Below are 26,829 nucleotides of genomic sequence, written 5' to 3'. Positions count from 1 at the left end.
CTGTTGTTAAGTGTGTTGTGGAGCCACACTGTTTGTTGACGTGTTAAATAAACACATCAGTAGCAAGAGGGAGTTTTGTAACTTTACTGGTATGTATCCTATATTTTGAAATGGGTTGTGCCCCACCAATTTTTTACATAGAAATACACCACTGCATTCCAGGCATCCTGACCCCTGTCCTAGGGTGCACAGTTCACATGTATGAACCTCTGGGTAAAATTAAGAGGGAGGGGGCTTGAGGTGGATTTATCCAATCGCAGGTCACGGCGTGAGATGCCGATGCCAGCTTTCCGGTTGCTGATGTCCTTCAGATACCTTGTTAATTACAGTAGTTAAAATTAACCTGCAACACGCATCACCACATGAGGGCAGCATAAGATCTGTATTTTTTAGCAGGAGACCATCCATTCTTTCAAATAAGATACAGTAGCCTGTTGATGTTGCTGTATTTCAAAAGACGCAACAATATTTACTGTGTTCTTCATTACATTCGGCACTCGATTATTATTGTTAGTTAATTTTTTCTTAACCTTACCAGTTGAATTAACTGAGGTCAATCTCTTATTTAAAGCAAGGACCCGGGAGCAAATAAGGTAATCGGCTTGCTCAGGGACAGATGACAGTATCTTTCACCTTGCTGCCTTGGGGATTCAATGTAGAACACTTAAACAGAATTTGGCTTTTATTTGAACATTCAAGCACATTAACACACAATCCGTTTAGTAATGGCATGACATCTATATTGCACATGTAGAAATATTTACTTTCAGAATTAGAAATTAGATCAGTGAAAACCTTAAAAGGCATAAACCCCTTTCCTTAGAATTCATGGCATTACTAGACTTTAATTGCCTCTTAAATGACTAATTGACCAGGTCGGTTCAATTAACTACCAGTAAAAACACAAAACTGACATGTTTCAGCACTGCAGGCCACAGTTGAAGAGTCCAAACACAAATAAGAAAATCCCCCCAAAAACCTGACAATGGAACCATTTGAAAAAAAACTGTATTTGCCAGATAATATATTAATTATTACGAACTTCTTAAAAGACCCAACTTCTTTGCTCATCTGAGAAAGAACCCATGGCGGCCCAGTACCATACGTAACACCTGCCCTCCCCCATGATGCGTTTGCAGGCACTGGGCTGGTTCCAGTACCATTTTCCCTTTGGTTCCCTTACACTCTAGGCACATACTTGGCCCTCATCCCTGTCCCACTCAGCTGGACTCAAACACACCTGGACTATACGAATACCTCAGTTCACCCGTGACTCTGGTGGAGTCTGTCAATGTCAGGTGTCCTTGTGTCTCCTGAGCTTAGTTCTAGTTGTTTTGGTTTACCCTCATCCAGTTCGGGTACTCTTTGCTTAACCCCAGTGAAGTCTGGTTTGTGCCCGGGTCTGCGTCCCGTTTCCCTCCCTACACCGTGTCACCATGGAGACAACTTTGGTCTAGGACATGATGTTCAGCTTCAGCATCGTAGATGGCCACGCAACACTATGGATCAGAGCTACACATAGAAAGACTTTCCTGTGTGCCTTGACACAGAAGAGGAGTTGGATGGAGACAAATAGCATTTCACAGTGCTGCCACAGTTCATCTACTGAAAGCGATGGATGAACCCAGTGGTCCTCTCAGTAATGACATTGTAATGATCAGAGGAAAGGACAGTGTACATCTCAAGAATACAATGTATACACCCTCTATACACCCTCTCTTTCAAAAGTACTTCATAGATGTGTGGAGGCAGAAGAAGGACGAAGAAAATTACTTCATATGTACATGGTCTCTTCTAGAAGGGACGTCCATAGAAAGTCAACATTTTCAGTCTTAGCCCATTTTCACCCTCACAGCTTTTCTAATTCAACTAAACTGCTACTGTCATTCTCATTACCCTCACATAGTTTCCAGTCAACTTGCTACAATAACTCCACTCAGACTTTGGCAGCTCCCTGTCCAGTCTAAACACAGAGGATTTCAAAGGCAGATTTCAGGTCTACTCTGACGCCTGGGAAAGACGCTTGTGTAGGTCCGAAGGGGGAGTTGGAAGAGCACTAGAACGGCGTGTCCATCTGGCTGCCCTTGGCACCGGGCAGCACCGCTCCGTAGCTGTTGTCCTGCCACTTCATCCACCTCACACGGATCTCCTTCTGCACCTGATGGGAACAGGCGCACACCAACAGACGTCAGATCACAGGGCCAGAATTGGATGTTTTGACTGAGGTCGTCATCCACTGATAACTGTGTGTCGATCTACAAACTGTGTTTAATTCCTGGATTCAATTTAAACACTAGTCATTAACAGGGTCAGTACTACTGTACAATAAACTGTTTGCCAAGTCAGCTGCTAAATCAAATGGTTTGCGGATGACATGTTTCGGGTGTGTCAAAATCATCGAAACTTTCCATCAACTTCCTTGAGTATAAAACGTTTGTTGACTCATAAAATGTGGCCATCCTATGAACATACAGCGATGGTGTCCCTGGTGGTGATGTCTGATTGGCCCTTATTAATCACTCTGATGTTAGAAATAGCCTGGTTTCAAATTGCACTGTGATGTCTCACCAATGCCCACATGAGAGCAGACATATCTGAGACCAGGCTGTGGATATTCTACAAGGAGCAGCATCATTCCTATAGTAAGACAGTAACTTTCAGAATATACACCATGATGGATAAACGCATGGTAGCGAATAGAATTGCAGTGTGCTTGTATTTTGAGAGACATTTGAACAACATTTGAACAACTGGCACTTTGTGATAATGCATACAGTGGCAGGGCCATTGGTTTAATTTCTGCAGGGGTCACCTAAATCTTAAATTAAGCCGTCACTGTAGTCTCAGTGGCTTTGGACACGTGCTTCAGCCAAATGACTTGGTGCATTGTATTACTATCAAATAATCAAAGCCACATATTGATTCAGCATTCTAAGAGCAGTATTATTTGTTTTGTACACATGCCGAACTGTTAGGCGGCTCACCTCTTTATTGAGAAAGCAATAGAGAATCGCCACAATCAGCCCCTGCAGGAGAGAGGATATAATCAACAATCAATATTCAGAACACTTTAAGTACCCCAGATGTTGTCAACAGTTAAGGACAGAATGGTGAGCTGTAACGTTTCATAAAAACGGAAGAAACCAAACATAAAAATGTATGTGACGAATTGCTGCACACACGAAACCAAAGAATCGACAGCTGAATGACTGTGAATGCATCTCAGCTTGGTAATGAGCTTGCTCTCTGCCCCACTTGTGTTGAACTTAGCTCTAGTTAATTGCGAGGTTGCTAACTCCTTGACTGTTCTTATCATCTTTAGAAAAATAAAGACGTGAGACATCTGTTCTATGTTTATTTTTACACTCTTAATCTTTTTTAATTTACTTACTGGTATCTTGGTCATCGATTTTATTTGTATTATTTTTTTATAGAAGGAAAGCAGAAAATGTTGAAAATATAGCCCTAGAGTTTCCAATTTTTTCTTTTTGAAGAAATAGGCCTTCTAAGTAAATTCTATAATCATGGCATTTGATCATTTATTTTTTTTAGATCATTAACATCAATATAATTACATATCAATTGTATGCTATGTACAGGCCCCATAGCAACACATGACTGCCTTTCTACACGTGTGTTTGCATGCCTCCATGTGTGTGTTTGGGGGGAGGGAATGTCAGTTCAGTAATATAACTAGTGTGTGTTAGTGTGTCATGCACATTAGTGTTGTTAAGAAGATTCTAGCACAGTACCTGAAAGGATCCCATGCAAAGCTCGATACAGATGCGCACTGTAATATTAAAGTAGTCAGGCAGGAAGTTGAACACCATGTAATGGGTGCCGAAAAGCGGGATGAGGAGGAGGGTGGACTTAGTCAGACGCCTGGCAGGGAGGAAAAGACGTATTGAGAGAAAGAGACAGTAGAGGCAGAAACAGCCTGAGTAATATTCATGTTCACGTGTTTATGAATGTGCATGTGATTGTGTACAAGAATGCCTTTGGAAGTTTAATTAATTCAGTGTGGAAGCATTTCAGTATGATCAAATATGGCATTATGGATATTAATAATGTGATACTGTTTTTTCCCCCCAGTCTACTTCGCTGACGTTTGTCTGACAATATAAATGGAACTGCGTGTGTGTGAGAGCTTTTGGGGCTTAAGGTGTTATCTGAGCGCAGTGGAGGAAGTGGTCCTTAGTGAGACCGAAAGCTGTGACTCAATTGTGAGTGAATCAGACCTTTTTTTTTTTTTATTTCCACACTATGAGGTTGACATGAACACAGTGATCCTATTCAATTACTAGAGGGTTTATGTTAAAACAACCAAAAATAATACATACACTAAGTTCCACAGTATGACTAAATGGAAGCAAATGTTGGGTAATCTAAATACTTTGGTCCCAAAAATGTTATGTAATTAAATATATTCCAACCCAGTTTCCCCAAAAAATGGGGAGCTGTGTAAAATGCAAATACAAACAGAATGCAATGATAAGAAAATAATTTATCAATAGATTTAATTGAAAATAGTAAAATATATGCCCGCTTTTAATCTGACGCCAACAACACGGTTCAAAAAAGCTGGGACAGAGGCAACAAAAGAGTGTGAAAGTTGTGTGATGCTAAAAAAACTAAACCTGGTGGAATATCACACAAATAATTAGGTCAATTGGCAACAGGTCAGTAAGATGGATTGGGTATTAAAAGATCTTTCCAGAGAAGATGGGTCTGTCAGAAGTGAGGATGGGGATGGGTTCACCAACACGTTATTCCTAAATTGTTGCACTAATTGCCCGCGCAGTCTATCAATTTAAGAACAATTGCAAAGAGTTTGGGGATCTCATCATCTACGGCACATAATATCATTAAAAGATTCAGAGACTCTTGAGAAATCTCAGTAAGCAAGGGACAAGGCCAAAAACCAATATTGGATGGCTGTTCACTAAAGGGATAGTTTAACAAATGGATATGTTCTATTGTTTTTAAGTCGTGAATGAATGGCTTCAGTCCATCTTAAATGAGCTCGGGCCCAGAGAAGGCGGCAGCGCTTTTGGATCTTGTATATATATGTTTCTTATTCACATGGAAGTGTTTTAACTTGAATTTGTGGAGGCAGCGACGTACTGTGTTCACAGACAATGGTTTTCGTAAGTGTTCTTGAGTCCACGCAGTGATTTCCACTACAGAATCGTGTCTGTTTTTAATTCAGTGCCGCCTGAGGGCCTGAAGATCACAACCATCCATACATTGGATAATACATTGGGATTATTTAAATAAGCGAGCAGATTTAATATGAAAACTATTAAACACTGCATGTGGCTTTAATGGAATTATACCTCGATATGAAATCTCTTTACTCACTAATCTGCCACAGAGCTCTTTATAAGGAGTGTGTGTGTGTGTACTCCCTAAAAGTGCCCCTAGAATAAACCTTTCAGTGTAAAAGTGCCTTGGTGTTACAAATCTTTTTTCTCTTTCTCTCTAATGCACTACTGGAGTGTAGTACATTTAACCAGTCCCAATTGGAGCATGCCTGCGGCCCAGTGGACCTTTCTCTCACGTAATGCTCTAAATGGACAAGGCTTTAGTGACCTGACAATGTGCTTGAGCAACAAACTCTGTAATCTACTACTGCATTGTATAGTGTACTCAGAATACTGAGTTGGTCACAGTGATCATGAGGACTTTGTGTCCTCAAACAGGTAAGATTGTTCATGGGTAAAATGTGAAAAACTTTTGAAAAGTCTGAGTTTCAGTTAAATCTTGAGATGCACTGATTTAGACTGTACCAATCTATTATTGTTTCCCTTGTCATTTCCAGTCAGAGAACTTCCTCTAAAAACTGTCCAATAACATCCTATTTATTGTAGTGACATAGCTAACCCAACATCTTGTCCAATCCTGTTTTTATTTTTTTTTAAAGGCCACACATCACACTGTTGTACTGTCCAATAAAAAGATGCCTCACTTATACTGGTCCGAGTTGTTAAATTGGATCAGACGAGGGTTCAGTTTCTGGATCAGGATTTTGATGATGTTCATGAAAAGGATGAAATTGACCTGTTGATAAAAATATTCATGAAAAAAGCTGGATAAATATTTGATAAATTAACCAAGCCACTGCCGTACTGATCAATGAATTTACTCAGTGATTTTTTTAAGTCAGCCATTATCTCAAAGCGCTATACAGAAACACTACACCGGTATAACTAAAATAGGAAATACCTAGAGCACAACTTTCCAATAGAGTTCCAAAAAGTAACCTAAAGAAACAAGAGTCAAGAATACTTTTCTGGGCCGCACTGCCATGGCAGCAGATAAAACTACAATAAGTACCTTGCTTGGTATGAATTCAAGCCAACGTTTCAGGATTAACAGAGATCAATGGAATCTAATGAGAATAATAGAGCATGAAATTTAAATTCCTTTCAGAGATGTTTTTGAAGGGGTATCTGGAGTTTTTGTACAAATTTTTGACCTATAGATTAATAATATTCATCCATTGATTCTTAAAGAAAATAATAAATGCCTCAGGTGCTTATTGAACTGTTGTACAGATTCCAAAATATCAGCTTGTTGCAAATGTTGAATATAAACAAAAACTCTTAAAACACAGTTCAAACTCTAAGGTTGGTATTATGGATTGTCAGTCCTTTCATTTATGAATTTCAGAGTGGTTAAATTTTTCCAGACCCCTCCCTCTGCGTGTGAATGAAAAAGGGGCGGGTATTAGACTAGATTAAACTTTATTGTCATTGAACAAGTACTATTACAGTACAACGAAATGCAGTTGGCATCTAACCAGAAGTGCAAATAACACTTGGTTATAATTCTTTAATAGTGGCAAGCTTTAAATTCAAGCTTTAATAGTGGCAAGAAAACAACCACAAGTGCCCTGTCACACGAATGAACTATAATCAGCATGGACTGTAGGTCCCTTTCAGATTAAATTACACCCTAATTAGACACAGTCTACTCACCACGATTGACACAACGATTGGTCCTTTGATGATCCACCAATAGGGGGAGTCCTCATTGATGTCCCAGCATCTGTAGGAGAACGGAATAACAATCCATCAGACTAAAGCTCAATCACAAATATAAAGACAGTACAGGCCCTTTAGCTATTTCCCTCCCTGGTGGAAGTTACATGACTGTACAACCTGACTGAGAGCAGCAAGCAGAAAATCACAAGCCTTTTTTTATAGGAAGGAACCATTTTCTGCAGGTCTTAGTACATTATCCCATTGTGAGTTATGAGGCTGGAGTATAATAAAGTGTACAGTTTTACTGTGTAAAACTCACTCAGTATCTTCAAAATACATCCTGGACCCAATCCACATGATTATAAAGACGAGAGGAACACCTGAAAATGAGTGCAAAGTGTCAAGGCTAAATTTGAAAAGGAAATATCAATGTCAAATGTAGTGAGTATAAAGAGAAATGTATACGATAAGTTATTGTAGAATAAAATAGGAAGTTATTGTACAGGGCATTTAAAAGGCCTATGATGCTTGGCTGAACATGGCAGACTTATACAGTGATTATATAATAAGATGTACATTCTGGCACAGTCGGCGGATGAAGCAATTACATGCAGAGAAGTAGCACTTAATGAACAATTATGGAGAACTGTACTTTCAGTAGTACCAGAACTCATTGATAGTCTAGCCCTGTTTATTTAATGATATTAACATGAATTTCTGAGGCAGCATTTACAATTTTTAATACCAAGGATGTATTAAATAAAATGCTTAATTGAATGGAGGGACAACTGCATTAATATCTCAATCATGGTCAGACAGGGGGAGGTGGGGGCTGCTGCAGAACAATTAATTTGCTAGTCATACTTTCTTAATTTACAGGCAACTTAGGAGACATCTAGGCCAAATTGAAAAACAAAAATTAATTTCAGATGATTCATAATAATAACAATATAATTAGAATGCAACACTGGACAACATGAAGGATTAAAAGTTACATACGGGAGAACCATAATTAAAATGGTAATCCAGCGGTAATTGCCACGAGCCACCATTTAAATTAATTTGTTTTATAATTTTATAAGTTTGCTTTATCTAAAGAAAGTTGGGCCATTTCAAAATAATAACGAGCAGGCGTGTTTGGTTTGACAAAGTGGTCTGACCCTGTGTTCACTGGAATTCATTCCAAAAACAGGATGGGGAATTAATAAAACAGGATTTGAAAAGCAATACACCACAAAAAATAACAAATAAATAATGCGCTATTGTGAACAAAGGGACTTAGTTAATGCAAATAGAGAGACGGACAGCCACACAGGCAGGCAGGAAAACACACATACAGACAGGCAGACAGATTGCCAGACAGACAGACAGAGTGGAAGACAAACAGAAAAACACACAGGCAGACAGACAGACAGACAGAGAGGTGGAAAGCTGTCACCCCAGCCCAGCAGGCCAAAGCCCCAGAGGCAACGATGGCTGTGGTGGAAGGAGGAGAGGAGCAAGGAGTTCAGGTAGAGAGCCTCAACCAGGAGCCAGAAGAAGTTAGCCATGACACAGTAGTGACAGAAGACCACTGAGGCCTTACAGGCTGCCTGAAAAGACCAGGAAACCCAAAAGAGAGGAGATATGTTGGGGGAGGGGGAGAGGTCACAGTGAGAAGAGACACAGAGAGGAATAGTGAGGGGGGCAACAGAGGACGGTGCAGCGTTCTCTGTGTGGTTGACTTGCAGTGCAAAGATTGCAGTGGTTGACTTGCTGTGTAAAGATTGCAGTGGTTGACTTTCAGTGTAAAGAATGCAGTGTTTAACTCACGGTGGAGAGCGTGCAGTGATCTGTGTCATCGCTGGCAAACAGTGTGGCGTCCTTGATGAACACAGCCACCGCCTTAAGCATGAACGTGACGAACAACTGGATGTGAATGCAATTCCTGGCACAACGAAGCTTTCTGAGAAGAACCACAGAACTGGGTTAGGACTAATGACAGCAAGGCAAACCCATAATAAAGGCAACAGACAGCAACAAAGATGCAAAATGGGATCAAGATAAAAGAAGAGTACATAAACATGATAAGGATCTAGCCTTGTACACATAAAACTAGCTTGGGATCTAGGATTGCAAACATGAGACTAGGTCAGGATCTAGGATTGCACACATGTGACTAGGTCAGGATCTAGGATTGCACACATGAGACTAGGTCAGGATCTAGGATTGCACACATGAGACTAGGTCAGGATCTAGGATTGCACACATGAGACTAGGTCAGGATCTAGGATTGCACACATGAGACTAGGTCAGGATCTAGGATTGCACACAAAAGCACTTTAACTGTTCCAGGTCCATTGCTTCTATGCCCTGTTAGCATCTAACTGAAAGTCACCCAGATCAGCGCATGTGAGGTCTAATAACATCATGTAGCTTTCAGAGCCATCCAGAGCAGTAGATAAAAACATCAGTTAGGTTCAGACCACTCAAATGCTAACAGGAAATAATTTTGAATAATCAATCTCAAATGTAACCCCTTCTCAAAAAACACTATTAATACGAAGGATGGAAAAACGTACACAACAAGGGGACCGTGGATTTTGAAAATCATTAAGAATTGAGATTGAGACAGAGAGGGAGACAAAGAGACAGAGAGAGAGACAGACAGAGACAGAGAGAGAGACAGACAGAGACAGAGAGACAGTGCTTGCAGTAGCAGTAGTGCATTATTTTGATGATATTATACCACTTTTAGCTTTAATAATAATCTGCCGCTGTGATTATAAAAAATGAAGAGTTTATTTCAAACATGCTACTGTATATCCACTCATTTTCCACATTTGTGTTTGTTTTTCCCACTGAAAATACTTTATTACATATTCCAGGTACCTTAATGTGTCTGTAAAATAAATGGTCTCAGATTTGGAATGGTGGAATGGAAAGTTATTAAATATTAAAGGTGTCATGGAAAGTTTAAAATGTCATTATTGTAGACAAATTTGTTCCTTCTGTATGGTGGGATCTATCTGTGTTATAACTGCCATTATGAGCAGATATTAATAGAATAGCAATCACAGAAGTAAACTTAGTTTTATGAAATGATATACTGTCTTCTGTGATCCTCCCACTACTGCTCGGCAAAGCATACAGTTGATTAGGCTTCAGATTTAAAAAAAAATCAGCAGTTGGATAAGGGCGCAGTGATGGGCTTAATTTTCCTTCCCAGTAAATAATGAGGGTCTTATTCTGGTGACATGAAGACTGATGCATGGCTGCAATTTGAAAAGTGTATTGAACACCTGTGTACCAGAAGGCTCCATCTAACCCAGGAGCTTTTAACGGTCGGGTACAAATAAGCCTATAAGGCTTGGGCCTATGTAAGCGATGGTTTGCACTCAGACGCGAGAGCAATTAGCACCTCATCCCGATTAGCAATTATCGTGTTCAAACTGAGTACATCTCTGCACGGAACGCTGTGTAGACGATCACTTTTGCGCACACACAAGAAATTCCCTCTTCTTCGTGATTTTTACTAGCGATTTCTTCTGGCATCGAGCAACTACAGCTATTTCACATCGGTGGTCAACAAAACAGCATGAGATGAGTCAGCGATCTGAAGTAAGATGAGTGCCAATTGTTGCGAGGTCTACAATCGCCTTGGTGTGTCACAGCCGTAATGTAATCCTCCAACTCTTAAGACACTACAAAAAGTAAAAATGCGTTTTATTCCCAATAACTCAGTTTAAAGGAAACAACGCTGAGAACATTCACATTTTCTATATGCAAATGAAATACTCAACACAAAGATTTACCCTGAATTTCAGGCCAGGATGCATGACGAAATTAGGTAAAATAATACCATCTCTTGTTGTACACCTACCTGAAAAGCACCAGGATCAACACGGCGATGGACAGAAAGACCAGAGAAGTCCCATAGCCAATGCTGTAGATCAGCTTCACTGTGGCAAAGTACTTGATCGTGGCATAATATGAATCCTGCACAGATTTCATAGAGGGATAGAAATCAGGGTTCATATTCACAAGGCTGCATTTACAGAGGCAAACAAATGTATGTGTTTTTCAACTGATTAGTTGTCTGACCAGTCAGATATTTTCCGATATTTTCTTGGAGATCTTTTTCTGAGCTGACTAGTCAACATTACTGGACTGCCTGCGTAAAAACAGCCATGGTGAAAACTAATCATATCATTATTCATGTAGTATTACATTGCGACATATACGCTACATCCAAGCGATTTCATCATCATCCTTGGTCATAATCCAGTCACGTTTAACAAACTAAATCTAAGCTGTTCTCGGTTGCCAGTCATAATGTGCCGGTATGGACAGTTCATTTCAACCATGGGACGACACTCAAATCTAATCCAAATGAAATCCAAGCCAAATCTTCCAGTCTGGTTTGTGAGACTAATCGTACACAGAAAATCTGAGTAAATATCAATCATCTTTTTATCTAGACATTGTCTTACCTCAGGGACGTCAATGTCATCCTCAACAATACAGGCTATGCGGTAAGGGGGGAACGGCTGGGACCATCCGATGCTGCTACAGTTTCTGCTTACGGACCCTGCTTGAATGAAGGTCAGAGGTTAGAGGTCCCTGGTGATGTCAGTCTTAAAATTCTTTGGTTTTCTAGAAATCCTGGTTGGAAGACTATTTTACCAATTTCCAGATGGGGACTTCTGGGAAAGTTACTAGACTTACTGTGACTGGCAGCGATTAAAAGCCAGCGAAAACCAGACAACAGTATTGTTGTTTCATGCTCATGAACACTAGGAAGCACGACTGTACGCAGAAACACTGCCTCTACTTTTCAAACGATAGGAAAGAACAACAGGACAAGTCAGAGGGTCGGGTGAAAGTATAGCATTGCTTAACTTCATTCAACGCAATGTTTTGAAAGGGAGTAACCAATCGAACCTTGGTACTGCATCCAGCCCCAACTGGATTGGCTGAAATGAGATGTTTAAACCTGGGACTTCCCAACATATTTGCTAACAGCTTGTTTGCACTTGAATGACGGTGCTGAGCAGGGCCTGGCGAGTGCCGCTGGACTAGTATATCTCAGGCATAAGATGTCTGTTGTACATGTCGTTGTACATTGCATTCAGACAAATCAGAAGGCTTGCGTCATGGTTTCTCTACTCATTATGCACACATACTGTATACACACGCACAACACATCCACACAGAGACACACACACACACACACACACTGAGAAATGTTTACAGCACCAGTTTTGTTCCCTAGAATGGAGAAAACATCAGGGCACTCTGTGCGGACTGTCTCCCCAACCACGGCATATGGCCAGCAAGCCAAAGAGTCCCAGAACGGAAGACAGCCTTTGGAAGGCAGAGAGAGGGAGGGAACAGAGATAAGAGTGAGAGACACACAGACAGACAGACAGAAAGGTAGACATGCAGAGACCAAGAGAAAAAGAAACAGAAAGATAGGGAGACATTTTAGTGTTGTAATACAATACAATGTGGAAAGACATGGCGGTGAACGCTTTTGAAAGCCTCTGTAGGTACATGACATTTCTACTCTCATTCGATATATTATAGTGCCCTTAGCTATTACATTCCACTACGATAGCTATATATGCTGAATGCTGCTTTTTTAACTGTGAGCCCCTCATGAAATGCCAGAACATGTATTTGGGTGTAAACATACTCTAGCATAATATGGCTGACTCTGTAGTTGAGAAATTATGAGCTATAAACTGGAGAGTGAGAAAATGAAATGTCCGATCCAGGGGTGATGACGCCATACCGAGCGTACTGTGGTTGTTATCGTGCTCTGTGATGTACTGAAGACAATGCCTCTCCTCTCTCTCCAGCTGAAAGACATACTCACAGTCAGGGTGCAGACTGGACAGAACCTGGGGATAATGAGTGGGAGGGGTAGAGTGGGAGGGAGGGAGGGAGGCAGAGAGAGGAAGATTAACAGCAATTCATTTGCGTCCATACATTATCTGTTAGCAGCCAATGTTTTCCTATTAAAATACATCTAGGTTTGGGCAAAACCAATCCATCTCCATTGGTGTGGTTAAGAGGGGATGTTTCAAAGACAGTCACAGGCGAGGGGAAAGGAAGACTGGGTGAGACAGACAGAGAGAAAGATGGCGAGAGAGACAGAGACAGACAGAGAGAGACAGACAGAGAGGGGGACAGAGATCGACAGAGAGAGAGACAGACAGAGAGAGAGAGAGAGAGAGAGGGCGAGAAAGAGACAGAGACAGACAGAGAGAGAGAGAGAGGGGGACAGAGATCGACAGAGAGAGACAGACAGAGAGAGAGAGAGAGAGAGAGACACAGACAGACAGAGAGAGAGAGAGAGAGAGAGAGAGAGAGGGCGAGAAAGAGACAGAGCGTCAAATTAATTAATTCACTTTGCTCAAAATGTCACATTTGTTTCAATTATGGTGCAGGTCAATGTCTAAGATAGAGTCTAAGCAATTTACCAAAATGACATTTAATATGCTCAGTCGCACCTGCAGGGATTATTCGTAATGACGCATTGGGTTGTAGCTAGATGACAGGGTTTAGGGATCAGCACAGGTACATGAAACCATTATCTTACAGATTGACAGCATAAGATTGTGGTGTATTAGAATCATAAAAAGAAAGGCAAGTACCTCAACGGGGAGACAGAATTAATCAGGATTAAACACTTAAAATATACGTGAGCTTGGGTGGACCAGTGGTCTAAGCTGCTGCCTCTTTGCCAACCGTGGTCATGCCCTTTGTCTCAGTCCCCACTATCTACCCAGTCTCAAGGCTACCAGGCCTAATCACTAGTGGCCTTAAAAGGTCATGTGCTTTTAGAATCTCCAAGCTGCACAGACAGAAGAGGACTGGCAAGCCCTTGGTTTCTGTCTCCTCTCTAGGCTACTTTCTAGGTTCCAGTCATACATTGATATCTGGTTGTTTGCTTTATGGGGTTTTAGTCTGGTTGCCTGTATAAGCACTTTGTTAAAACTGCTGATTTAAATCGGGCTTTATGAAATACGTTTGACTGAACTCCTAGAGGGACGTGTTTGATGCAATCAAGATGATGTTCCTCTAGACCTTCCACTTTCATATGATGGTGTACATCCCTTTCCCTACCCTGAAGATGGCTGTCAGACACACCTGATGTAGAAAGGATTTGGGCAAGACAGCCCGTGTCATAAGGAGTGGTGTTGTTCCCATGATGAGCAGACACAGCGAGATAGAAGAGGGCTGAGTGGACATAATAGGACTGAATTACTGAAGCATCAGTATGAAGGGGCACGCATTAGCATGGAGCGTCATCTAAATCCTTGCCACCTCTCCGCCAATTTAGGTTTCACAAACACTCACCATACTCTGTCTCACATCTGCTGACAACACACTGTGTCCACAGCCCAAATAGCATACCTACCGTTTGCGGCCAAATATACTGTATTGGCACTCCAGGTTTCTTCAAATAACCGTCTCAAATGTTTAACATATGGAATTGAGAATGAATTTGGTCTGTGCTATACAATATTTCCCTGTTCATTTTGAAGGATCCTTTTAATTAAAAGAGTCATTTTCAGACAGAATTGCTTTGATTGCAGTGGCATTCTCATTGCACAGGTTAGATGGGTTCTAAATTATTTTTACTTCTAGAAGGTGCCAATAGCATTGTCTGGGTCATTTTAGGATTTCTTTCAGGAATAAGTTAAGATTAAGTGATTTTTATTTTTTTATTTCAGGGATTTGTTCAACTGCAAACCAAAGAAATATATACAGGGATTTTAATATGTCAGCAGTTTTCTAAAATAATTGAGCTTTATCTCAATAAAGTGCAAGCCTGCCAGTGTTATTGGCCACAACTGTATATTCGGCCCTACGTTTGACCTACCCACTATGGGCCCAGTCAAAAGAAGGGCACTAAAAACAATTGAAAATAGGGTGCCATTTGGCATTAAGACAGTGTGTTGTTGCATTTACACACTCATCAATATTCTCCAACGCTCAAACACTGAATTCCACATGGACCCATAGCTCCATCTTAGGCACTAGATCTGAGAGGATTGGCTCCTACATACCAGCATTACTGTAATTGCCTCTGATTGGTAACCATATTGCTGCCACCATCTATTCAGTTCTTTAAGATAGTTTGGAGTGCAGGTCTAAGGGTTCATGTGGAAACTGACCATGAGTAGCAACTCTGATTCTGTCTGTATTAAGTAGGCTTAATAACCAGATAATTACTTGGTAGGGAGAAAAAAAAGGGGATACCAAATGAAGAGGCAAAAAGGTGTTTTCTCAATTACAAATGTTACAAATGTTGTGTTGTAGTAATTTAAACAAAACAAGTGCCAGGTTTATATTTACATTTGTAAGAAATAGCGGAAATGGCAGCTATTTTTGAATCACATATGTACTTCAAGGCTAGAATATGCTAATATGATGGGAATATGCTAAAAGACCTAGGCCTGGATTAAACCCGAAAGCAGTTTCTAGGCTTGTAAAAGATAACACTATACCAAGTGTCAGCCTTAGCCCAACCCCATCATATAAAAAAAAATGCATGCAGGAAAGAAATTGTGGGTAGGAATTATTGTTCATAAATATTCAATTTGGGGGTGGGAACCAAAATTCTGCTGCTGAAACCTTTCAGAGGAAAGAGCACGAAGGAATCACGCAGTTCGCCCCAAGCATAATGCTGGTAGATCCAGTGAAGCCAACTGGAAGTAGACGCAGCTAAACAGCATTGCCACAAACAGCACCACAGATCTGGATGAGCTAGATTGGCACGAGTCGCGTTTGGTGTATAGGAAGTAGTCGCAGGCAGAGTGGGAGTTCAAATAAACAGGTACATTTAATCCACAGGTACTCACACAGCGTACTCACACAGCGCACTCACACAGCGCACTCACACAGCGCACTCACACAGCGCACTCACACAGCGCACTCACACAGCGCACTCACACAGCGCACTCACACAGCGCACTCACAACCAATGTCCAATGACAAACAATAACCGACCAGGAAGACTGAACTAAATACACAGGCAAATCAGGAAACGACACACAGGTGAGTGGAAACACAGGTGAGTATGATGACACTGATTAACAGAGGGTAGACAGGAAAGACCAAATAAAGACATGTGAAACAACTAAAGACCAGGAGAGGGCACGACAGGACAAGACAAAACCACAAACAGAACTGCAAACGGTCACGTTCAGCTGGGACTGTTGCATATATGCCACACTTAGCTATTGTACACTCAGAAAAAAGCTGCACATGTAACAGGGTTCACGCTGCACTGCTATACAATAGGAAATACAATAAGCTTGTCAATTTCATCACACCTCTCTCCTTCAAATATAAACTGAACAAGCTGCTATTTGATTAAATCATCTGTTGTTTAATTGAATGAATCAGTATACAGTGTGTCTTGCTGTAGTTATTCAATTTTTATGATTATGTTTACATTAAAGATGTTGTGTTGTGTAGTTCCTCCTAATGTCCAGCAAGGATTATTGTACACTACTTCTAGTTATTTCCCCCAGCCTTTCCTCCACACAATATTTCATGCACTAGCTTACTCTGGTGCTATCAGCTAGCAGTAATGGGACATTTCAGTAATGTGTTATGATGAATGAAGTAATGAAGTCCAAGGGTTCCTTTGCAAGTGGCTTTAATAGTCAGCCTTGCCTACCACCAAGCACCACATACAAGGAATGAGAACCTCTCCCTTGATGAGATACATTATACATTTCAATGCATGAGTAGAACGATAAGAGGGGAAAAGCTAGATTTATTAACAAGACCAACATTTACTACTTTTGCAATAAATGGTCAAAATGAATACCAGAATGTATGATTGTTTCTAAATGTATGCTTGCGTCCTATCCGGATAGCACAGTGTGTATGTCAACGGTAATTTGTGAAGAGCAATTTGTGAAATGGCAAGAACTTGCTTGACAAAAGTTCTGTAGCATATTTGTGAGATCTGGAAAACAAAGCACAAAACACAGTATTTGGATACGTATTAGTGGATTCTGTACCAAAGTAGTTAGCTAGCAAGACAGCGGTAAAAGTTCCTTTCGCAAACTGTCCGTCAATTATGTGAAATAATGTGTGCCATACTTTTTGTAACATATGAATTTGTTTCACTCGCTCGTGACCTTGAAGTGGTTGTTTCCATTGCCTTTACAAGAGCTGCGGCTTTTTTGGGGGTGGTAACAAGACTTTGGTGACTGTTCGTGGGCATGGAGGACTGGATCGCGGATCACGTGCAAGGGGCAAACTCCGAGGCTGACAAATGCACTTCCTACCCGGAAGTGCAATTCGTCTAATGGCCACTTGAGGCTGGCTGCAAAAGGGACCCATCTCCATATATCTCTATGGCAAAATGCCCAACTTTACAGCAGAAATAAACAAAAACAAAAATTGTTGTACATTGCATCCCCCTTTGTGACAACTGTGGGTGGGTGGGGTTTACAATTAAGTCTTATAATTAGGGGGCGTGGGCTATTGAGTAGCCGGTTACCAACCGCCGGCTAGCAACCACTAGCAAAGCAGAGGTGAATACTGGTAGCATTTAGCTTAGCTTCTTAGCCTTTGCTAACTTGGTAATCTCCCGCTAGGTGGGCGTTGTTTCAGCAACCAGGCACCTCAGCTGCACCCACGCCCCACCTCTTTGTCCATTTTTGGTCATCCGGGGGTTAGACCGAGTGACGTGCTGCCAAGATGGCGACGGCCATCTCCACCAAAAATGAGCTTCAGAACGGGTTTCAGACAGCTATGGGTGACACATTTTTTACAGTCTACGGTCACGTGGTGTGATCGGACAGTGGCCCTGATTATAATATATTCATGTTTATTTTTATTGAATGATATTATACTTTTTCTACTTTAGTTGTTCATCTCTATGGTAACCCGTTCCAACATCTTTCAGTCCTCCTTCCCCGTAAAATGTCCTCTCCGGTCAAGGGGCTGCTCCCTCTCCCTTCCAGTGAAAACACTGGGCGTCTGTCCAGGAGCACCGGGGGAGCAGTCAGGACTGCACTGAAATAGCCTAGAAGTAATGAAATATGGTGCTGCTGCACGTTTGCTAAATATACGAGACAACAGTTTGTAATCTTGCATTAGCAGCAGCCATTTATTATAGTTAAGATATATTACCAATGATATTATTGGTTAAGTCAGCTAGCTAGCAAATTTGCAGATGAAATAGCTTGTAGATGTAACGCTGATAGCTAGCAAAGGGAATTGAACAATGTAGATGGAGCTTGCTACGGATGATTCAATTGTTAATTCAATCTGTGGAGAAAGTTTTGGTTTATCTACAGTATTTCTAAATTAGACATCTGGACATCTTTATAACATCAACAAAATGTGATGTGTGTTCATATGTTAAACAGTTAACAGTTGTAATTTACATTTTGTTAGTATATTAAATTGCTACTCTATTTATAACCTCAATAGCCTATATTCAGTGTTTGTGTATTTCAAGCAATATAAGTTTGTCTTCAAAGTTTAGTACAAGTCTTCTCTCAGTGTTGGGAGTTCCCTAAGTATTATATATGCAACTTAAGAATTGAGGGAAAAGATGCAGTATTTTACTTTGAGACATTGTACATTTTTTTCTGCCAAGTGCAGATGCATAAATCAATGCATCCTAAACATCAATGCCATCAAAATGTAGAACATGTATGATATTTATTAGCAAGACACTGTCAATTACACTGTCTGTTTTCAGTTGCTGGATTTGTATAAATAAAGTGAACATAACAATAGAATGATATGCCACCCTTGTATTTCAAATTGCCACCCTTCGGCCACCCCATGTAATATTGTCTAGAAATGCAACTGATGCAGAGTCATATCCAAATTAGAACATGTTAATGGATTTTAGGCATTCTGTGTTGCCCAGTTCTAGACAGCATGCAATTCAGCCTGCATTTGAAAGTTCACACGGTGGGAATGCATCACGTAAGTAGATCTAAGCAGGTTTTATACACAGTGTGTGTAATTACAATTAAGGCTTGAACCACCTGCTGATTTCCCGTAAAAAATTTTTTTACTGGTAGTAGGCCTACTCCATTCACAGGAAATGTCACAGGTGTTGCCTTCAAGCCACAACGCAAGTAGCTTACTTTCAGATTGAAAAGAAAAAAGAGCTAACCACATGCTGCTGTCTTATTGACACAAGAAAATGTGTTTACCAACTGTTTGTGTGATAACTCCTTTGAAAATGTGCTGCATATGACAACTCCACAACAGGTGTTCTGTCTAGTCCTCTTGTTCGTCTACTAAGGGATAAGATTAATTATTAGCCACCTGAAAAACTGGATCACGTTGATTCCAATAAAAATATAACATTTCTTTGTATGAACTCACACATCGAAATTAATCTATGTTGAGTGGTAAGGTGCAGATAACTCATATTCTTTCCAAATGGCATCCTAACTTCTAACAGGCACTACTCCGGTCTGAAGGATTGAACAGGAATGGGATGCTATTTGAGGTGCAGTCTCAATCACCAGCAGAGTTTGTGAATTAAATAGGCGTTGTGTTGTAGGGCTTCAGCGATCTTGACTATACAGCATTTAAATTCCTCATGCAGACAATGGAAGCAAATACACACAACTCTTCGTACACTTTCTCTCCACCTCTGTCTTATGAAACATACACACATGCACGCGCACGTGCACACGCCCCCATGCACACACAAACACACTGGAGACAACCTCTGCATGTAACGTCAGTCCTTGCACTGAAAATGTCACATTTTGGTAGTGATGGAGAACACTGTCCACAGAACAGAAATTAATTGTCATTGTCAAATCAATCTAACCGCAGAAGATTTCTGCGCCACTTAACAAACTACAGCTCTTTAAAGGCTTTATATAGGATACAGTCTTATGAGCATCAAATAATAAATATGTATGGGTGCTCTATTCAGGGTGTTCCAAGATTGAAATGAGAGCTCCCTTTAACCTTCTGATGTGGAGAGTAGTGGTTCTGGGCAACCATTGGATAAAATCTATCAGATTTCCCAACGGAGCTCAACGGACAATCTCCAGGTCAGTCATAAATATATAGATTTTTTCTTTTGTTACTTGACAAGGTTAGCAGATATTTAGTTGGCCCGATGTCTACTCCTCAATCTTTAGTGACCAGTGGTTTTGGAGAATGAGAGCTGCTAATTTCTTGTTAATGCCTTCCTTTGTTCCTAATGAATCACTAATATCCAAATGAGAGTTCACATTAAGCAATTTACTCCACAATTATTCTCTCCTCTAGCTTTTCAGTGAAACTGGGAGATGGAGGAATATGGGAGTGAAAAAGTTCATAATGTAATTGATTACTTTTTTTAAAGGCACATACAGTGCTGTATAAAAGTATTCATTCCCTTAAATTTTTTCTAAACTTTAACACAAACCAAATTATAAATAAGGGGAATCTCAGTAAACAATACCACATCATATCATCATATTCTATGCACATTTATTAATTTATTTTATGCAACACCAAATGCCTCCCAGGGAAAACATGATTACCCCTGTACACTCCAAAACAGGTTATGGTTAACGACTGCAACCAAACGCTTCCTGTAGTTAATCAGTCTCTCAGATCGCTGTGGAAGAACTGTAACTCACTTTTCCATGCAGACCTGCCTAAACTCATTGATGTGTTGGTTTTTGAGCATGAACGACTTTAGTTTTCAGCTTCAGCATCTCAGTTACAGTAGGTTCAGGTCTAGCCAATGACCAGTCCATTCCAATACTTTAGCAATGCACGCAGGCGCACACACACACACACACCACACACACACCAGGCATGCAAGTACACAGCACACACAACGTAGGTTCCTTAATATGCAATTTCTAATAGTGCACCAGCGTAAGCTACAACTGTGGTGCTTTGGTCCGATGAGTTTTCCACTACTGAGGTTTATATTGGTTAATGAAATGTCCTCTTTTTCAGTATATCGGACAGCTTTACTGGAATGTGAGCAGCCACAGCTGAGCCTGAAGTAGCTCATGAAAAAAAAGACAGGGAAAAGGATTTGGAAGTGAGAGACGTAAAGAGATTGTTCTTTTTTTATTATCCATGTCAAAGAATGATGAGATTTCTGAGCAAGCGACCATGTGTGTTTGTGTGTGTGTGTGTGTGTGCACCTGGGAGGCTGTTGAATGTATGGGTGTGAAAAAGTGGGTGAGAAGAAAAAGGATGGATGGTGACGAGGTGTTGTGAACCCCATAGGCCAAACTAAGGCCAGAACTCAGTGTTCTGAAGAGGCTGGGAAATGTCCTTTGTAGTGATAGAACTCATTAAGTGCCAAAAAGGGGTCGTCAGATTAGCTTCACTTTGCAGATTTTGGTTTCATTCTGTCCAGTTGCCAAGGTAATACAACAGATAGCAACATGAACATTATATGAACAAAGACATAGAGAGGCAGAGGCTCTGACACACACACACACACACACAGGTAAAATACATATGAAATAGGAATTTCTGTTAGTGTTAGTAGCACTTTAGCATAAACACACACTTCAAGACATAGGCATTGTCCATGGTGGAACCCTATTCCCAGTATACAACAGTGTCCCAGGTGGAACCCTATTCCCAGTTTACAACAGTGTCCCAGGTGGAACCCTATTCCAGTATACACCAGTGTCACAGGTGGAACCCTATTCCCAGTATACAACAGTGTCCCAGGTGGAACCCTATTCCCAGTTTACAACAGTGTCCCAGGTGGAACCCTATTCCCAGTATACAACAGTGTCCCAGGTGGAACCCTATTCCCAGTTTACAACAGTGTCCCAGGTGGAACCCTATTCCCAGTATACAACAGTGTCCCAGTGGAACCCTATTCCCAGTTTACAACAGTGTCCAGGTGGAACCCTATTCCCAGTTTACAACAGTGTCCCAGGTGGAACCCTATTCCCAGTTTACAACAGTGTCCCAGGTGGAACCCTATTCTAAGCAACAGCAGTGTACTTCTTTGGATCAGGGCCCATGGCCACAGAGACGGACAGAGTAAGATGGAGCTCTCTGTTGACACAGAACAGCTGTTGTTTTATCAACAGTGACGATAATTGCCACTTTCCACTCTTACCACAGAGATCTGTGATTGCATTAGGGAGTGAGAGAGAAGTGAAGGATGGAGGGGAGATGGGTAGTGAGAGGAAAGGAGAAATGGACGAAGTGACAAAATAAAGGGAAAGAAAGGAGTGAGAGAGTTGGGCAAAAAAAATTGGTTACTACATGACTGTGTTAGTTTAACAGTTTGGTTACTACATGACTGTGTTATTTAACAGTTTTGGTTACTACATGACTGTGTTATTTAACAGTTTGGTTACTACATGACCGTGTTATTTAACAGTTTTGGTACTACATGACCGTGTTATTTAACAATGTTGGTTAGCTACATGACTGTGTTATTTAACAGTTTTGGTTACTACATGATCGTGTTATTTAACAGTTTTGGTTACTACATGACCGTGTTATTTAACAGTTCTGGTTACTACATGACCGTGTTTATTCAACAGTTTTGGTAACTACATGACCATGTTATTTAACATGTTTTTCGCAGTTATTGTACACCAGTGTTTATCAGCCCTGCTCCAAACTTTTGAGTGGTACTGTATTTTTATGTATTTTTTCCCTGTATATCATTTAGAAGTTGTCTTTTCCATCCAGTTTGTTTAAACTCAGTTTTCATAAAGTGATGGAAGGTAAAGTTGTTTTTAACTGGGGGAAGTGAAGAGACAGAGGCATTTCCATTGTTTCGGTTAAGTTCCACTGAAAACGTCACCGCATCTATGGCTGTCAAACTCAATTATCCCACTGCTCTATGTCATATAAATGCAGCATAATTCAAAAACCAGAATGTTCTAAGTTCTCTCTGATCTGTATCACACAACTCTCTCTCAACCAGGAAGTAACCACTGGAACAGTGTGGGCGTTGATGCACAGGCGACAAGTTGCTTAGCGGTTAGATCGTCTGACCAGTAACGGAGAGGTTGTTCAGTAGTTCTGCTTCGATATCCATCCTCTCTGGGTTGTGCTGTGAGTCAACTGCCTTCTGCCCCAACCAGGATACTAACTCCTGAATGCAAGGGAGCAGTGACTTAGACCACGACGTGGTCCGGTGCTTGTGTAGTTTTATTGCCCTTGATATTTACGATAACATTGATATAATATTATAAACAAACACTAAATGTCCATAGTACGCTTTGATAATATACACATGGGTATGTCTCGCCAATAAAGCATCTTGAATTGAATTGAGAGACAGAGGGAGAGACGGTGAACAGATGAAGAGCGACCCATGGCCTTATCATCAGCAATCGTGGAGATGAGAGATGGCAAACAAATCAATGAACAACAGCCAATGACCTTACCATCGGCCCGCACAGAGAGCGATGGCGTTTGCGTTCCCCTGTAATGCAGCAGTTAGAGGTCAAGGGTCATGCCAGCAGAACTGAAGGAGACTGATAGTGAGCTGCTATGTAATCACACTGGCCGTTGAAATCCTGGACACATGCACTCCCCGAACCATTGCTCATTCAGGACAGATACGCATGATATTTTCATCTGAAGAGAACTGTCAGCAGCGAGTTGTGACAGGAATATAAAACAGCCCGTAACACCAATCCAGGGGATCCAACAGGGCAGATGTCACATACATAAACTGGAGCATGTTCATTCATGACCTGGCCCTAATGACTTGCGGAACATTATAGGTTAACTTAAAACACACAGGGCACTGCCTAATTGATCGGTGACAGGGGCTGCACAAGCTATACAGGAGATTACATCAGGCTACATAGGAGGCTACATAGGCTTTATAACAGGCTAATCAACTGAACAAGCAGGACCACCAGGCTACTAAACATGAACTCCCAGTTTGGAAAGCCAGCACATTCAATGATTACTTAAATGGGGAGACATTAGTCCATAAGGCTTTTTTCTGCTCAGTCAACCAGATGTGACAGAGGCAAACATCTGCTAGTCCACATCTGCTAGATGTCATTCTCACGTGACCTGTTTCCATATTTGTCTCCTAGTCTACTAGATGTTGAAGGATCAGAACTGTTTAAATTTGGACAAGACCTGCAGCCAGAGGTCTCTGAAGTTCCGAGGTCCAGAACAGGGGCTGGGAAACGTACATACAAACGTTTTAATATACGACTACAATGTCCAAAATGTTGACTTTATTTCATTGGGGTTTATGCGGCAATTCCACATAGTTTTACAACACTCATGACAAATATAGAAAATGTTAGATATTATAATTATTAGTAGCTATTATTAAATCAGATTTCCCAAAATAATATTCCTCCAAAAATAAGTTTTGCTATGATATTTCATGTCAAAATTGTAGTATAGTAATATTTTGAGGAAAGTTATGATGTCTATATTGGTTGTTTTGCCAATCTTGAGATGGTTGCATGAGTTGTGGATCACGTTGGATTGAAACATCTGCTAAACCACAAAATCGTCATCTAAATGTAGTGGTATATACTGTGTCCTATAAACCTGGTGCTTCGAATTCTGAATCCTGGTTGGCTGATGGCTGTGGTATATGAGACCACAAACCACATGGATATAACATCATATGCCTTTTTACGGCTTAAACTGCATGGGTAACCATTTTATAATCGCAAGAAGGCATATCAGGGGTTTGTGGTCTATTGACAATAGACCACACCCCTTCGTGCCTCGCTTAATTATGTTTTTTTATGTATAATACTAATGTTGTGTTTTATTTTTTTGTTTGGGCACCAAGAAGAGCAGCAGATATGCCTCTGGCAGCAGCTTGTAGGGATCCTAATACTAAAATACATAGCAAGGCTACTTTTAATTTCCTAAATGGAACACAGTTTAATTAATAACCTGGCTGCACTTTCAAGATGTGGATGTGAGTGCTTCTGGAAATGGTAGCACCAACAACATTAATTAATAAATCATATACTGACTGCAGATTCACATCCCATATGATAAAATATTGCAATGTTCTTGCATAAGATTATAACTGGCATGCACAGGAGCAGACCTTACTATCATATTTTAAGATTTGGGGGGCTTCCGTGCCACATACGTAACTACACAAAAGAATACTAAGGAAAGTATCCCTTCATACAGGTTAGTACAGTAAAAACGCACACAGACACATGCATGCGAACAAGGCTGGAACCGACACACGCGAACGTAATTACGCACCATGAAGCGCGTGCGCTCACACATGCACTTGACAAATTAACAGCTTTCTCCATGCAGTGTTCCCAATTTATTAGGAGACTAATCCACAGTTTCTACATATTTTATATTAATGCCTTACTTATCTATACATAGCTAAGAAGAAGATAGATAAGAGATAACAGAAAAAACTATATTTCTAGTGTTATTACCAAAACCCCAACTACAAGATGGACAGCTTAAAAACACGGTTACAACTAGAATAGTGATATCTGGCCTGGTCATGTCATGTTTTACAGCCCGGTCTATGGATTTCTTGAGTAGTTTCTCCGGATGAATTAATCACCTTTTTGACAAAACACAGATCTTTTAATCGCTTTGTTACTGTTAAAATGAAAGTTAAAAGTAGCCTAAATCTTCATATTCATCACACATGCCAGTTGTTCTTATGACCAGGCAACCAATTGTTGAGTTTTTTTTATACACTTTTTACACATCTGTTTTTTTTTTTATACATACATTTTTAGAACACTAAAAACCACTTCAAGTACTCACAGATTGAACCAAAGGTGTGGTGAAAAGAATCCAATAGCCGAGCAGCCCCATCTTTAGTCTGTTTTAACGCGCCAGAAAAACTCAGCTCAGCGTTCACTGAAGTGTCGTCTATTTGCTAGTCACTATGCATCCTTTATGATAGACAATAACGACCGGAATGTAGCGGGAAGCCTACAGTATCTCCACACCACCCGGCCAGATTAAAAAACAAACTGCTCTCCGCTGGGTCGAAGCTATACGGTGCCACCCGCAAGGCGAAATAAGCGTCTCGCACTATAAATATTCACATTACTGAACGTAGGCCAGCAATCTACTTGAAGTATGCGACAATTTGACTATTACTAATATTATCACCCGTGTAAACGTGTTACGCTTAATGTGCGTCAAACCAAGTGTCCTAGTGGAATCATGTCAATTTGGGATGCGGCTGTAACGAAGATGGCCATTCCCACTTTGGACAGATCTCCTGTACACTGGGATGAATGACTATACAGTGTATTAACTAAAAATAAATCTTCCCAAAGTAGAAAACTCAGATAAGAACTCAACACACATAATAATGAGCAGATTTGCACTACATTCCCCTATGCTATGTTCGCTCATGCGCATTTTCGCCCCGATACAATAGCATTGTTCTTCAAGCGGGGTATGCGTAATTAGGAAAGGGTGAAGATAATAATTGGGGACCATGGAAGGATTCAAGCTTGAAATTAAAAACAACACTTTTTTACATTCATTTTAAAACATCACATAATCTGGGTACCATAAATCTTTTACAACCAGTATACATTTTGGTGAACATAATACATTGGCTGCCTATCCTCTGGACGTGTAGGACACTCCATAAAGTTGTCAGTAATAAAGCCTGTTGTTTTAAATCCAAACCTCAATTTGGAAGAATGAAATTATCGGCCAATAATAAATCTCCCTTTCCACTAACAACGTTAAACAAAAAGATGTTTCTAAGCAATTTACTGACCTTCCTAAAGACAAATTTGATTAAAAATAATTTTAGACCCAATTATAGGACTGAGATTGTACTTGTGAAGGTGGCAAATTACCTTTTTTACAGTGTTAGACCAAGGCTCTGTGTCTGGCCTAATATTTCCTG

The 26,829-nt window shown here is 40.6% G+C and overlaps 1 protein-coding gene across 1 annotated transcript; it reads right to left on the bottom strand.

The window, feature by feature from the left end:
• Positions 1 to 664: 664 nt before the first annotated feature.
• Positions 665 to 26,150, bottom strand: ghrhrl (growth hormone releasing hormone receptor, like). Its single transcript, XM_034293669.1, has 13 exons — positions 25,719 to 26,150; positions 12,763 to 12,871; positions 12,225 to 12,332; positions 11,459 to 11,556; positions 10,849 to 10,964; positions 8,799 to 8,931; positions 8,425 to 8,578; positions 7,306 to 7,366; positions 6,981 to 7,050; positions 5,969 to 6,060; positions 3,753 to 3,882; positions 2,985 to 3,026; positions 665 to 2,158 (listed from the first exon to the last, which is right to left on the bottom strand). Exons 1-13 carry the CDS (start codon positions 25,767 to 25,769, stop codon positions 2,057 to 2,059), a joined length of 1,266 nt encoding a protein of 421 aa, XP_034149560.1. The 5' UTR covers positions 25,770 to 26,150; the 3' UTR covers positions 665 to 2,056.
• Between the last annotated feature and the right edge of the window lie 679 nt (positions 26,151 to 26,829).

Source organism: Esox lucius, chromosome 8 (genome assembly GCF_011004845.1).
Source record: "Esox lucius isolate fEsoLuc1 chromosome 8, fEsoLuc1.pri, whole genome shotgun sequence".
Taxonomy (NCBI): Eukaryota; Metazoa; Chordata; class Actinopteri; order Esociformes; family Esocidae; genus Esox; species Esox lucius.
This window is presented reverse-complemented; position numbering and strand designations above follow the sequence as displayed.

Coding starts and splice junctions, on each gene's coding strand:
- ghrhrl (XM_034293669.1), bottom strand. CDS start 25,769: ATGGGGCTGCTCGGCTATTGGATTCTTTTCACCACACCTTTGGTTCAA. Junction 12,872..25,718: donor CCACACCTTTGGTTCAATCT/GTGAGTACTTGA, acceptor CATTATCCCCAG/GTTCTGTCCAGTCTGCACCC. Junction 11,557..12,224: donor CATTCTAGGGAACAAAACTG/GTGCTGTAAACA, acceptor TCATTCAAGCAG/GGTCCGTAAGCAGAAACTGT.